Source organism: Caretta caretta, chromosome 8 (assembly GCF_965140235.1).
Source record: "Caretta caretta isolate rCarCar2 chromosome 8, rCarCar1.hap1, whole genome shotgun sequence".
Taxonomy (NCBI): domain Eukaryota; kingdom Metazoa; phylum Chordata; order Testudines; family Cheloniidae; genus Caretta; species Caretta caretta.
Genome location: NC_134213.1, coordinates 34,629,551 through 34,644,524, shown reverse-complemented (window position 1 = coordinate 34,644,524; position 14,974 = coordinate 34,629,551). Strand labels below are relative to the sequence as shown.

General features: G+C 46.0%; 2 protein-coding genes across 2 annotated transcripts in view; both read right to left on the bottom strand.

Annotated features, from left to right (window-relative positions):
- CTNNA1 (catenin alpha 1) overlaps positions 1 to 14,974 on the bottom strand; it is a 204,159-nt gene that overhangs the window by 124,876 nt on the left and 64,309 nt on the right. Inside the window, exon 7 of the mRNA XM_048859987.2 lies at positions 13,177 to 13,380. Within this exon, the coding sequence (XP_048715944.1) occupies positions 13,177 to 13,380 (204 nt within the window). The remainder of the gene's footprint in view (positions 1 to 13,176; positions 13,381 to 14,974) is intronic.
- Positions 9,016 to 10,470, bottom strand: LOC125640887 (zinc finger and SCAN domain-containing protein 32-like). Its single transcript, XM_048859990.2, has 2 exons — positions 9,895 to 10,470; positions 9,016 to 9,298 (listed from the first exon to the last, which is right to left on the bottom strand). Exons 1-2 carry the CDS (start codon positions 10,451 to 10,453, stop codon positions 9,213 to 9,215), a joined length of 645 nt encoding a protein of 214 aa, XP_048715947.2. The 5' UTR covers positions 10,454 to 10,470; the 3' UTR covers positions 9,016 to 9,212.

Here is a 14,974-nt window from a genome sequence, read left to right as displayed (position 1 = left end):
TATTTCACTATACAAGGTGAGAGAGCACTCCCATAAAGAAAGACATCAGTATCACAAACCCTAGCCTTGAAGTTTAAAAAGAAGAGTTACTTGAAGAGCCCCGCGCGGATATTAAATTTGTACCCTCATCCGATCCACGATTCGCAAACATGCTCCGTGGATATAAAGCAGATATCCGCAGATTTGCAGGGCTCTAGTTATTTGCTGAATCCTGCAAATTGGACTAACGACAGCATGTGTTGCAATCCCTCTTAAGAAAAAAAGGTTAAGACTTGGAAGAAAGTGCCTCAAAAACAAAAGGCCTTAGCCTCAGAGAATCTCTGAGCAAACAGCATGTATATCAAAGAAAAATTCCAATCCTCTATGTCTTTTGTGTACTTCCTTAAAGTCCACATTATCCCTGGACAGTCTCCGCAGACTTCTCCACCAAAGAACAAATTCTAAACTGCAAGTGTGAAACAAGCAGCCTGATGGATTATTTTACATCAGGCACTTGTGTCTGTAAATTTGTTATGTAAACTAATGAGCAATTATCCTCCACCAGAGCTGGCATTGAGGTTATAATGCAGAAGCTACTGGATTGCAGTGAAGTGGAGAAACCAAGCTTATGGAGGAAGATGTTGATGGCTTAGAAAACATGTCAGTCACTGCTGGTAAAGGACAGGTGCTCTCAGGGATAAAAAGACGAGGAAATATGCATGGAACTAAATGAAGAGGCCACAGTTCTGAAACCAGCCACAGGGGGGCAAGATTCCCTCCTCGGTTTAGTGCAACAGTCACATTTCATGCCTTTAGGACAGGGGTGGGCAAACTTTTTGGCCTCAGGGCCACATCTGGGAATAGAAATTGTATGGTGGGCCATGAAAGCTCACAAAATTGGGGTTAGGGGTGTGGACTTTTGGGTGGGGCCAGAAATGAGGAGTTCAGGGTGTGGGAGGGGGCTCTGGGCTGGGACGGGGGAGTGGGGGCAGAGAGTGAGGGCTCTGGCTGGTGGTACAGCCTCTGGGCTGGGGCTGAGGAGTTTGGGGTGTAAGAGGGTGCTCCGGGCTGGGACCGAGGGGTTCAGAGGGCAGGAGGGGGAATCATGGCTGGGGCACAGGGTTGGGGTGCGGGAAGGGGTGCAGGCTCTGGCTGAGGCTGCAGGCTCTGAGGTGGGGCTGCAGATGAGGGATTTGGGGTGCAGGAGAGTGCTCTGGAGGATGAGAGGGGGGATCAGGGCTGGGGCAGGTGGTTGGGGCATGGTGAGAGGTTCAGGGGCGCAGGCTCCGGGCGATGCTTACCGCAAGCAGTTCCCGGAAGCAGCGGCATGTCCCTTCTCTGGCTCCTATGCAGAGGCGCTGCCAGGCAGCTCTGCACACTGCCCTGTCTGCAGGCACCGCCCCTTCAGCTCCCATTGGCTGCGGTTGCCGGCCAATGGAAGCTGCAGGGCGGTGCTTGGGGCGGGGGCAGCGTGCAGAGGAGAGACCCTGGCTGCCCCTATGCATAGGAGCCGGAGGAGGGCCATGCTGCTGCTTCTGCGAGCCATGTGAAGTGGCCCCTGACTCTGCTCCCAAGCTGGGGTGCTGGAGGGGGAAAGCCCCAGAACCCGTTCCCCAGCAGGAGTTCGAGGGCCAGATTAAAATGGCTGGTGGGCCAAATCCAGCCTGCAGGCAGTAGTGTGCCCACCCCTGCTTTAGGGTCAAGTTGGGAACCTTAATGATGATGCCAGCAGGTGCTAAGGACACTGGAGAAGCCTCAGACAAGTCTGGTGAATATACCTCTTGCTGCTTAAAACTGCACTTCTAGCACATGGAATCAAATGGAAAATGTCATGCCACACCACAATAAGAACTTGATGCCCATAACCTTTTACAGAGCACTTAAGGACGGAACCCAAGCGATCAGAGAATTAATCATCTTATCCATTGTCCTCAAAACACAAAAATTTAAGTCAGAGTACACACTATTTAGGATTCAGAGTAACAGCCCTGTTAGTCTGTATTCGCAAAAAGAAAAGGAGTACTTGTGGCACCTTAGAGACTAACCAATTTATTTGAGCATGAGCTTTCGTGAGCTACAGCTCACTTCATCGGATGCATACCATGGAAACTGCAGCAGACTTTATATACACACAGAGAATATGAAACAATACCTCCTCCCACCCCACTGTCCTGCTGGTAATAGCTTATCTAAAGTGATCATCAAGTTGGGCCATTTCCAGCACAAATCCAGGTTTTCTCACCCTCCACCCCCCCACACCAATTCACTCTCCTGCTGGTGATAGCCCATCCAAAGTGACAACTCTCTACACAATGTGCATGATGATCACTTTAGATAAGCTATTACCAGCAGGACAGTGGGGTGGGAGGAGGTATTGTTTCATATTCTCTGTGTGTATATAAAGTCTGCTGCAGTTTCCACGGTATGCATCCGATGAAGTGAGCTGTAGCTCACGAAAGCTCATGCTCAAATAAATTGGTTAGTCTCTAAGGTGCCAAAAGTACTCCTTTTCTTTCTGGCTATGTAGACTCCCTCAGGCCCTACGCTACCAGCACTCCCAGCTACCTTCGAGACACCACTGACTTCCTGAGGAAACTTCAATCCATCGGTGATCTTCCTGATAACACCATCCTGGCCAGTATGGATGTAGAAGCCCTCTACACCAACATTCCACACAAAGATGGACTACAAGCCGTCAAGAACACTATCCCCAATAATGTCACGGCTAACCTGGTGGCTGAACTTTGTGACTTTGTCCTTACCCATAACTATTTCACATTTGGGGACAATGTATACCTTCAGATCAGCGGCACTGCTATGGGTACCCGCATGGCCCCACAGTATGCCAACATTTTTATGGCTGATTTAGAACAACGCTTCCTCAGCTCTCGTCCCCTAAAGCCCCTACTCTACTTGCGCTATATTGATGACATCATCATCATCTGGACCCATGGAAAAGAAGCCCTTGAGGAATTCCACCATGATTTCAACAATTTCCATTCCACCATCAACCTCAGCCTGGTCCAGTCCACACAAGAGATCCACTTCCTGGACACTACAGTGCTAATAAACAATGGTCACATAAACACCACCCTATACCGGAAACCTACTGACCGCTATTCCTACCTGCATGCCTCCAGCTTTCACCCTGACCACACCACACGATCCATTGTCTACAGCCAAGCTCTGCGATACAACCGCATTTGCTCCAACCCCTCAGACAGAGACAAACACCTACAAGATCTCTGTCAAGCTTTCTTACAACTACAATACCCACCTGCGGAAGTAAAGAAACAGATTGATAGAGCCAGAAGAGTTCCAAGAAGTTACCTACTACAGGATAGGCCTAACAAAGAAAATAACAGAATGCCACTAGCCGTCACCTTCAGCCCCCAACTAAAACCCCTCCAACGCATTATTAAGGATCTACAACCTATCCTAAAGGAAAGCAGTGGATGTATTGTTTCTTGACTTTAGCAAAGCTTTTGACACGGTCTCCCACGGTATTCTTGTCAGCAAGTTAAGGAAGTATGGGCTGGATGAATGCACTATAAGGTGGGTAGAAAGCTGGCTAGATTGTCGGGCTCAACGGGTAGTGATCAATGGCTCCATGTCTAGTTGGCAGCCGGTATCAAGTGGAGTGCCCCAAGGGTCGGTCCTGGGGCCGGTTTTGTTCAATATCTTCATAAATAATCTGGAGGATGGTGTGGATTGCACTCTCAGCAAATTTGCGGATGATACTAAACTGGGAGGAGTGGGATAGGATACAGAAGGACCTAGACAAATTGGAGGATTGGGCCAAAAGAAATCTGATGGGGTTCAATAAGGATAAGTGCAGGGTCCTGCTCTTAGGATGGAAGAATCCAATGCACCGCTACAGACTAGGGACCGAATGGCTAGGCAGCAGTTCTGCGGAAAAGGACCTAGGGGTGAGAGTGGACAAGAAGCTGGATATGAGTCAGCAGTGTGCCCTTGTTGCCAAGAAGGCCAATGGCATTTTGGGATGTATAAGTAGGGGCGTAGCGAGCAGATCGAGGGACGTGATCGTTCCCCTCTATTCGACATTGGTGAGGCCTCATCTGGAGTACTGTGTCCAGTTTTGGGCCCCACACTACAAGAAGGATGTGGATAAATTGGAGAGAGTCCAGCGAAGGGCAACAAAAATGATTAGGGGTCTGGAACACATGAGTTATGAGGAGAGGCTGAGGGAGCTGGGATTGTTTAGCCTGCAGAAGAGAAGAATGAGGGGGGATTTGATAGCTGCTTTCAACTACCTGAAAGGGGGTTCCAAAGAGGATGGCTCTAGACTGTTCTCAATGGTAGCAGATGACAGAACGAGGAGTAATGGTCTCAAGTTGCAGTGGGGGAGGTTTAGATTGGATATTAGGAAAAACTTTTTCACTAAGAGGGTGGTGAAACACTGGAATGCGTTACCTTAGGGAGGTGGTAGAATCTCCTTCCTGAGAGGTTTTTAAGGGCTTCACAAAGCCCTGGCTGGGATGATTTAACTGGGAATTGGTCCTCCTTCGAGCAGGGGGTTGGACTAGATGACCTTCAGGGGTCCCTTCCAACCCTGATATTCTATGATATTCTATGACCCAACACTCTCACAAATCTTGGGAGACAGGCCAGTCCTTGCCTACAGACAGCCCCGCAACCTGAAGCAAATACTCACCAACAACCACATACCCCACAACAGAACCACTAACCCAGGAACTTATCCTTGCAACAAAGCCAGTTGCCAACTGTGCCCACATATCTATTCAGGGGACACCATCACAGGGCCTAATAACATTAGCCACACTATCAGAGGGTCGTTCACCTGCACATCCACCAATCTGATATATGCCATCATGTGCCAGCAATGCCCCTCTGCCATTTACATTGGTCAAACTGGACAGTCTCTACGTAAAAGAATAAATGGACACAAATCAGATGTCAAGAATTATAACATTCATAAACCAGTCGGAGAACACTTCAATCTCTCTGGTCACGCAATCACAGACATGAAGGTCGCTATCTTAAAACAAAAAAACTTCAAATCCAGACTCCAGCGAGAAACTGCTGAATTGGAATTCATTTGCAAATTGGATACTATTAATTTAGGCTTAAATAGAGACTGGGAGTGGCTAAGTCATTATGCAAGGTAGCCTATTTCCCCTTGTTTTTTCCTACCCTCCCCCCCCCCCAGATGTTCTGGTTTAACTTGGATTTAAACTTGGAGAGTGGTCAGTTTGGATGAGCTATTACCAGCAGGAGAGTGAGTTTGTGTGTGTGGTTTTTGGGAGGGGGGTGAGAGAACCTGGATTTGTGCAGGAAATGGCCCAACTTGATTATCATGCACATTGTGTAGAGAGTTGTCACTTTGGATGGGCTATCACCAGCAGGAGAGTGAATTGGTGTGGGGGGGTGGAGGGTGAGAAAACCTGGATTTGTGCTGGAAATGGCCCAACTTGATGATCACTTTAGATAAGCTATTACCAGCAGGACAGTGGGGTGGGAGGAGGTATTGTTTCATATTCTCTGTGTGTATATAAAGTCTGCTGCAGTTTCCATGGTATGCATCCGATGAAGTGAGCTGTAGCTCACGAAAGCTCATGCTCAAATAAATTGGTTAGCCTCTAAGGTACCACAAGTACTCCTTTTCTTTTCACTATTTAGGAGCAGCTCTAGTATGCCTACAGCATCTGAAAGGCATCCCAGAAGCTATAGAAGTCTTTAGAAATAGTCTCTAAGGGTATGTCTACCCTACGGAATTAGGTCGAATTTATAGAAGTTGTTTTCTTAGAAATCGATTTTATATATTTGAGTGTGTGTGTCCCCACAGAAAATGCTCTAAGTGCATTAACTCGGCGGAGTGCTTCCACAGTACCGAGGCAAGTGTTGACTTCCGGAGTATTGCACTGTGGGTAGCTATCCCACAATTCCCGCACTCTCCGTTGCCCATTGGAATTCTGGGTTGAGATCCCAATGCCTGATGGGGCTAAAACATTGTCGCAGGTGGTTCTGGGTACATATCATCAAGCCCCTGTTCCCTTCCTCCTTCCATGAAAGCAAGGGCAGACAATCGTTTCGCGCCTTTTTTCCTGAGTTACCTGTGCAGACGCCATACCATGGCAAGCATGGAGCCCGCTCAGGTAACCGCCACCGTATGTCTCCTGGGTGCTGGCAGACGCGGTACTGCATTGCTACACAGTAGCAGCAACCCATTGCCTTCTGGCAGCAGACGGTGCAATACGACCGGTAGCCGTCATAGTCATGTCCGAGGTGCTCCTGGCCACATCGGCCAGGAGCGCCTGGGCAGACATGGGCGCAGAGACTAAATTTGGAGCGACTTGACCAGGTCACTCTCTTTAGTCCTGCAGTCAGTCCTATTGAACCGTCTTATGGTGAGCAGGCAGACGATACGGATTGCTAGCAGTCGTATTGCACCATTTTCTGCCGAGCAGCCATGAGATGAGGATGGCATGCAGTCCTTCTGCACCGTCTGCTGCCAGCCAAAGATGTAAAAGATAGATGGAGTGGATCACAACAAGAAATAGACCAGATTTGTTTTGTACTCATTTGCTTCCCCCCCTCCCCTGTCTAGGGGACTCATGCCTCTAGGTCACACTGCAGTCACTCACAGAGAAGGTGCAGCAAGGTAAATCTAGCCATGTATCAATCAGAGGCCAGACTAACCTCCTTGTTCCAATACGAACAATAACTTAGGTGCACCATTTCTTATTGGAACCCTCCGTGAAGTCCTGCCTGAAATACTCCTTGATGTAAAGCCACCCCCTTTGTTGATTTTAGCTCCCTGAAGCCAATCCTGTAAGCCATGTTGTCAGTCGCCCCTCCCTCCGTCAGAGCAACGGCAGACAATCGCTCTGCGCCTTTTTTCTGTGCGGATGCCATACCAAAGCAATCATGGAGGCCGCTCAGCTCACTTTGGCAATTAGGAGCACATTAAACACCACATGCTTTATCCAGCAGTATATGCAGCACCAGAACCTGGCAGAGCGATACCGGGCGAGGAGGCAACGTCAGCGCGGTCCCGTGAGTGATCAGGACATGGACACAGATTTCTCTCAAAGCATGGGCCCTGCCAATGCATGCATCATGGTGCTAATGGGGCAGGTTCATGCGGTGGAACGCCGATTCTGGGCTCGGGAAACAAGCACAGACTGGTGGGACCGCACAGTGTTGCGGGTCTGGGACGATTCCCAGTGGCTGTGAAACTTTCGCATGCGTAAGGGCACTTTCATGGAACTTTGTGACTTGCTTTCCCCTGCCCTGAGGCGCATGAATACCAAGATGAGAGCATCCCTCACAGTTGAGAAGCGAGTGGCGATAGCCCTGTGGAAGCTTGCAACGCCAGACAGCTACCGGTCAGTTGGGAATCAATTTGGAGTGGGCAAATCTACTGTGGGGGCTGCTGTGATGCAAGTAGCCCACGCAATCAAAGATCTGCTGATATCAAGGGTAGTGACCCTGGGAAATGTGCAGGTCATAGTGGATGGCTTTGCTGCAATGGGATTCCCTAACTGTGGTGGGGCTATAGACGGAACCCATATCCCTATCTTGGCACCGGAGCACCAAGCCGCCGAGTACATAAACCGCAAAGGGTACTTTTCGATAGTGCTGCAAGCTCTGGTGGATCACAAGGGACGTTTCACCAACATCAACGTGGGATGGCCGGGAAAGGTACATGACGCTTGCATCTTCAGGAACTCTGGTCTGTTTCAAAAGCTGCAGGAAGGGACTTTATTCCCAGACCAGAAAATAACTGTTGGGGATGTTGAAATGCCTATATGTATCCTTGGGGACCCAGCCTACGCCTTAATGCCATGGCTCATGAAGCTGTACACAGGCAGCCTGGACAGTAGTCAGGAGCTGTTCAACTACAGGCTGAGCAAATGCAGAATGGTGGTAGAATGTGCATTTGGACGTTTAAAGGCGCGCTGGCGCAGTTTACTGACTCGCTTAGACCTCAGCGAAACCAATATTCCCACTGTTATTACTGCTTGCTGTGTGCTCCACAATATCTGTGAGAGTAAGGGAGAGACGTTTATGGCGGGGTGGGAGGTTGAGGCAAATCGCCTGGCTGCTCGTTACGCGCAGCCGGACACCAGGGCGGTTAGAAGAGCACAGGAGGGCGCGGTACGCATCAGAGAAGCTTTGAAAACCAGTTTCATGACTGGCCAGGCTATGATGTGAAAGTTCTCTTTGTTTCTCCTTGATGAAACCCCCCGCCCCTTGGTTCACTCTACTTCCCTGCAAGCTAACCACCCTCCCCTCCTCCCTTTAATCATTGCTTGCAGAGGCAATAAAGTCATTGCTGCTTCACATTCATGCATTCTTTATTCATTCATCACACAAATAGTGGGACGACTACCAAAGTAGCCCAGGAGGGGTGGTGGAGGAGGGAAGGAAAATGCCACACAGCACTTTAAGCACAGCACTTTAAAAGTTTACAACTTTAAAATTTATTGAATGCCAGCCTTCTTTTTTTTGGGCAATCCTGTGGTGGAGTGGCTGGTTGGCCGGTGGCCCCCCCACCGCGTTCTTGGGCGTCTGGGTGTGGAGGCTATGGAACTTGGGGAGGAGGGCGGTTGGTTACACAGGGGCTGTAGTTGCAGTCTGTGCTCGGGCTGCCTTTCCTGCAGCTCAACCACACACTGGAGCATACTGGTTTGGTCCTCCAGCAGCCTCAGCATTGAATCCGGCCTCCTCATCACGCTGTCGCCACATTTGAGCTTCAGCCCTGTCTTCAGCCCGCCACTTGCTCTCTTCAGCCCGCCACTTGCTCTCTTCAGCCCGCCACTTGCTCTCTTCAGCCCGCCACTTGCTCTCTTCAGCCCGCCACTTGCTCTCTTCAGCCCGCCACTTGCTCTCTTCAGCCCGCCACTTGCTCTCTTCAGCCCGCCACTTGCTCTCTTCAGCCCGCCACTTGCTCTCTTCAGCCCGCCACTTGCTCTCTTCAGCCCGCCACTTGCTCTCTTCAGCCCGCCACTTGCTCTCTTCAGCCCGCCACTTGCTCTCTTCAGCCCGCCACTTGCTCTCTTCAGCCCGCCACTTGCTCTCTTCAGCCCGCCACTTGCTCTCTTCAGCCCGCCACTTGCTCTCTTCAGCCCGCCACTTGCTCCTCCCGGTCATTTTGTGCTTTTCTGCACTCTGACATTATTTGCCTCTACGCATTCGTCTGTGCTCTGTCAGTGTGGGAGGACAGCATGAGCTCAGAGAACATTTCATCATAAGTGCGTGTTTTTTTTTTTCTTTCTAATCTTCACTAGCCCCTGGGAAGGAGAAGATCCTGTGATCACTGAAACACATGCAGCTGGTGGAGGAAAAAAAAAAAAAAAAAGAACAGCCCTATTTAAAAAGACAGATTTTATAAAACAGTCGCTACACTCTTTCAGGGTAAACCTTGCTGTTAACATTACATACATAGCACATGTGCTTTTGTTACAAGGTCGCATTTTGCCTCCCCCCACTGTGTGGCTACCCTCTCAACCATGCCCCCTCCCCGTGGCTAACAGCGGGGAACATTTCTGTTCAGCCACAGGCAAACAGCTCAGGAGGAACAGGCACCTCTGAATGTCCCCTGAAGAAAAGCACCCTATTTCAACCAGGAGACCATCAATGATATCTCACTCTCCTGAGGATAACACAGAGAGATAGAGAACGGATGTTGTTTGAACGCCAGCAAACATACACTGCAATGCTTTGTTCTACAATGATTCCCGAGTACGTGTTACTGGTCTGGAGTGGTAAAGTGTCCTACCATGAAGGACGAAATAAGGCTGCCCTCCCCAGAAACCTTTTGCAAAGGCTGTGGGAGTACATCCAGGAGAGCCGCGAACGCCAGGGCAAATCAATCCTTTCACATGCTTGCTTTTAAACCATGTATAGTATTTTAAAAGGTACACTCACCGGAGGTCCCTTCTCTGCCTGCCAGGTCCAGGAGGCAGCCTTGGGTGGGTTCGGGGGGTACTGGCTCCAGGTACAGGGTGAGAAACAGTTCCTGGCTGTCGGGAAAACCGGTTTCTCCACTTGCTTGCTGTGAGCTATCTTCTTCGTCCCCAAAACCTGCTTCCGTGTTGCCTCCATCTCCATTGAAGGAGTCAAACAACACAGCTGGGGTAGTGGTGGATGAACCCCCTAAAATGGCATACAGCTCATCATAGAAGCGGCATGTTTGGGGCTCTGACCCGGAGCGGCCGTTCACCCCTCTGGTTTTCTGGTAGGCTTGCCTCAGCTCCTTAAGTTTCACGTGGCAGTGCTTTGGATCCCTGTTATGGCCTCTGTCCTTCATGCCCTGGGAGATTTTGACAAAGGTTTTGGCATTTTGAAAACTGGAACGGAGTTCTGATAGCACGGATTCCTCTCCCCATACAGCGATCAGATCCCGTACCTCCCGTTCGGTCCATGCTGGAGCTCTTTTGTGATTCTGGGACTCCATCATGGTCACCTGTGCTGATGAGCTCTGCATGGTCACCTGCAGCTTGCCATGCTGCCCAAACAGGAAATGAGATTCAAAAGTTCGCAGTTCTTTTCCCGTCTACCTGGCCAGTGCATCTGAGTTGAGAGTGCTGTCCAGAGCAGTCACAATGGAGCACTCTGGGATAGCCCCCGGAGGCCAATACCATCGAATTGTGTCCACAGTACCCCAAATTCGACCCGGCAAGGCCGATTTAAGTGCTAATCCACTTGTCAGGGGTGGAGTACGGAAATAGATTTTAAGAGCCCTTTGAGTCGAAATAAAGGGCTTCATCGTGTGGACGGGTGCAGGTTTACATCGATTTAACGCTGCTAAATTCAACCTAAAGTCCTAGTGTAGACCAGGGCTAACACTGGAAGTGTGTCTACCTAAGGACATTTCTATCCCCAAACCCACATTTTCAGTATGATCCTACCTCAGTCTTCCATTTCAAAACTTGGCACTTTTCAATACCTCTGCCTCTATCACTCAAATCAGATTTATGATGCACAATTAGTATTGTGCAATTCAAGGAAAGACAATGCTTGATCATGGTCTTCTGCAACCTTAATTTCCTTTTTTTAATAGGAGAGACTGTGGAAAAACAAGTCTACATCAACTGAAGAAAGTTACATTCTGTAGCAGCGCTTTGTTCCCTTTTCACCATTAAAAACTGTCTATGTGATTCCTTTTTTGACAAACATTTTTTGAGATTTTTCTAGCTGAGATATATATTTTTAAACGGTGTCCCAAATTTTCACCATGACTTATCAATTGCTTTTTCCACTTGATTTCACTGAGCTTCTAATCTCATTTTTCCAAAATAGGCTGCCTATAATCACAGTAGGGCAGGGATTTAAAAAAAAATTCATTACGCATCACTAATTTCACAATGTGTTAAAAATAAAGATAAATAAGAATACATTCTTCCCAGCTCAGAAGATGTACTTTTAACTAACATACCTCACGGGTTAACAGTACACAGCTAAACAAAGAAGATACCCATCCTGGCAGAAATAAATCCACAACCTTGAAGTCTTGTACTGGCAACTGACCAAATTTCAACATCCTCATCCTTCCCCCATCAAAAAAATCAGGACATTTACTTCTTGCTACAGTTTTAGTTTTCAACTGGTAGGCATGTATTCTCAAATCTAGCTGCCACCCTAGATGATTCACATGAAGGTGTAAAACACCCTATAATATAATTATCTTGCCCACAGGGTGAATTTTTTTCCCTAAGTGCCAGAAGTTTGTGGTTTGCTTCTGATCTGCAATACAAGAGTTTATATCCCTCTTTTAAAAAAAAAAGTCAGAGCTACTGTAATCGGGGATGTTCTCATTTTCCATATAAATACTTAATTTTTGAATTCTGTCAAGCATTTAATGTGTAGTGGCAATGAGTTTCACATTTTAAATGTACATTGTAAAAAGTATTCTCTTTTAACGGTTAGAAGTTTTTTGCCTTTCAGTTGTTTGACTGTCCTTGTTCTATATTGTAAGACAGCATTTCTATTTACCTTCCCCATTACCATTACTTATTTTGAAAATCTTCTCTAAACTAAACAGTCCTAATCCTTCTTTGTTTTTCCACAAACACGTGGAGGTGTTTCCATGCCATTAATCACTTTTGTCATATATGGATTCCTTCTACTTCAGCCTTTAGATGGGTTGGTCAGAAATAAAAAAACCACTCCCCACCCCAATACAGTGCCTCTGGTTAGTTAATTTTTCACTCAGAAATGCACACTCTCTTTTCTTTGTTGTCAAATCATTAACTTCATCAGCCACCCTATAAGCCCATTTATCTAGTTTTCTAGGGTACTTAACAGTCCCTCAAGAAGTTCACTTGTTTTCATTTATTTAAATAAATTCTGCCATCTGCAAGTTGCCATCTCAAGTCCAGTACGTTCTCCTGAACATTTTGTTAATAGGTCCAGGGCTTAATATTACAGAACATGGAGACATTCCATTATTCAACTTTCAACATGGCAAAAGGCTACCCTCTATTCCTACCTAGTCTGGTAGAAGTAGAGAAAAGTTAGACAGTAGAAAAAAAGAGCCATGGGCCCAAAAATATGTAGGCTGATCTAATCTTCAGAGTGACATAACTGAAATAAGTGTATCCAGGTTCTTTACAGAGAAAAAACAAATAGATACTTTAAACTTCAACTCCTTGAGGGCAAACTGCTCAGAATCCAATGCTAACAATGGATTTTTTGGGGGCCAGAAAAGTACTGCAATTCTCACTGTGTGAATTTAAAATTAAAGCATCATGGTTGATCAAATTGAGTGAAAGTAACTCACAATCAATCCTGAAATGCAGACATTTGATTAAAAAATAAATTATACACTGAGAGATACAAAGTTAATTGAAAAGATATTGAAAAACACCTTCCTGCCATCATCCCCAAATTATTGAAAGTTCTGCTGATTATGTATTACATTCTAATTCTTCTTTATGTTACAAAATTTAAACCAATAACTTGTTAAGAATGCATTCAAACATTAGAGACAATTTCTGGAATTAGGATTTTATGGCTATAAGCAGTTTCTTGGAAGAGTAAGGAAAGAAAAAAAGAGGCCCACTGTTTTCATTTTCAGTATTATTATTCCCTTTATGCAAATAAGATGCTTTTTAAGATCAAGGAATACAGTTTCATTGCTAGTTTTAAAGTCCTCCTATATAAAAGTTAAAACAACCACCTTAAAATTAGGATATCTAGAATACTTACATTCCCCATGTACTCTGAAAGTAGATCCTGCAAGGCCTGTCGCACTGCATTACACTCTGCAACTATGCGTTCCCGTCGGTCATCACGTGTGCAGGATGAATCAGCCATTAGGGCAGCTCCACTAATGATGCTCTCCAGGCGCTCTTCCAGGGAAGGCCTAAAACGTTCCTCACTGAAGCTCAAAGGATCCACAATAATTTGTTTCTAGTAAAGGAAAGTTTACAGTAATGAGTAACTGACATCACTTGTTACCATTTTTCATCAAAAATGAGTCAGTCTTGGAATAGTTACAGCAAATCCATTCTCCATCCTGAAAGACAACCAAAAAAAAGTGTGCTTGTGATAGATGAGAACAAACTTTCCTAGGTAGTCTAGTAAATTTTTAGAGGCTTCCCCAATGGATTACATTACTGCAAGAAATGACTAGATGTCAACATACAATGCTAAACAAAATTTGGCCACAAGAAAGCATGTTACAGGAATTACAAATTAAAAAATGCCTTGATAAATCAGGTTCATGCTACTGAACTCTAGGTAACTTTCAATCTGTACAAGTCTTAGTTATTTCAGCTGTCAAATGCAATTACCCCCATCATAAACAAGATGATTTTGGAAGTTTATCTAGTGTAGATTAACTATGGGGATACTCTGCATGATTACACAGAGGGGGAGGGAAGGAAAGCGACTGGATAAATTGAACAGGCTACAATGTAAGTTGTTTTCAGAAGCAAAGGTTTTGATGTGAAATATTTACAGTAAGATTTAAACATCACAGAAGTCAATATCTTCAAGCAAAATCACTCGTTTATATTAATTGAGTCTTACTGCAACACAGCTCATACTGAGAGAGTTAAGGCTCCACCAGCTGATCTATTTTCAATCCCTTTTTTGGGGTGGGGGGGGAAGAAGGGTCATAATGCCATCACAGAAATTGATTTCAGTCTGAAAGTATGTGACTTTTTCAAATAAACTGCAGAAACTTTTATGGAAATTGGGGGGGGGGGGGGCCGCCATTTTTGGTGCTTTAGAAAGAATGCTGAAACTTCTGAATTGACATTCAGACAGTCAGTTCATAACATGGACTAAGTTCCAGGAACACTCACTTCCTTTCGCAGCCACTTTTTCCTCTTCCTAGACACCACGGCTACTATAGGAATTCTCAAAAAGAAAAAGGAGTACTTGTGGCACCTTAGAGACTAACCAATTTATTTGAGCATGAGCTTTCGTGAGCTACAGCTCACTTCATCGGATGCATACCGTGGAAAAAACATGAATTCTGAAGCACGTATGGTCTCTTTAGAGCACATTACAGTGTTCTTCCTACACATTTAGAGTGTAGTACTGCAAATCTGAACCATCAATACAAGCTATTGACATGCTACTGATCCAGTATGGCACTGGAGCAGGGTGGATTTGATTTAAATCAAATCGATTTAAATCATAATTTAAATCACTATTCAGAAAGACTCAATTTAATCATGGATTTCTACATAAAAGGGCATTCTTGTTGGTTGTTATAACCTTAATACATATTCTTCACAACTCAGAGATAAATGAGACCCAAAACTGGGTATCTTTTACGCCCTGCTGACATTAAAGGTTTTCCCTTCTATAGTGAGAGAATGGTATGGTAGATCTCAAATCAATGAAGGCTATACTCAGAAAGACCTCAAGACTTCTGGAATATGCTGCTCTAACAGTTTCACTTTTGTTTCTACTACCTGTTCCTTCTCACATTTATCTCCAGACTTCTTCTCCTTGTCCAGATCTATTCCGCCCCCAACAATCTTGTATTCAT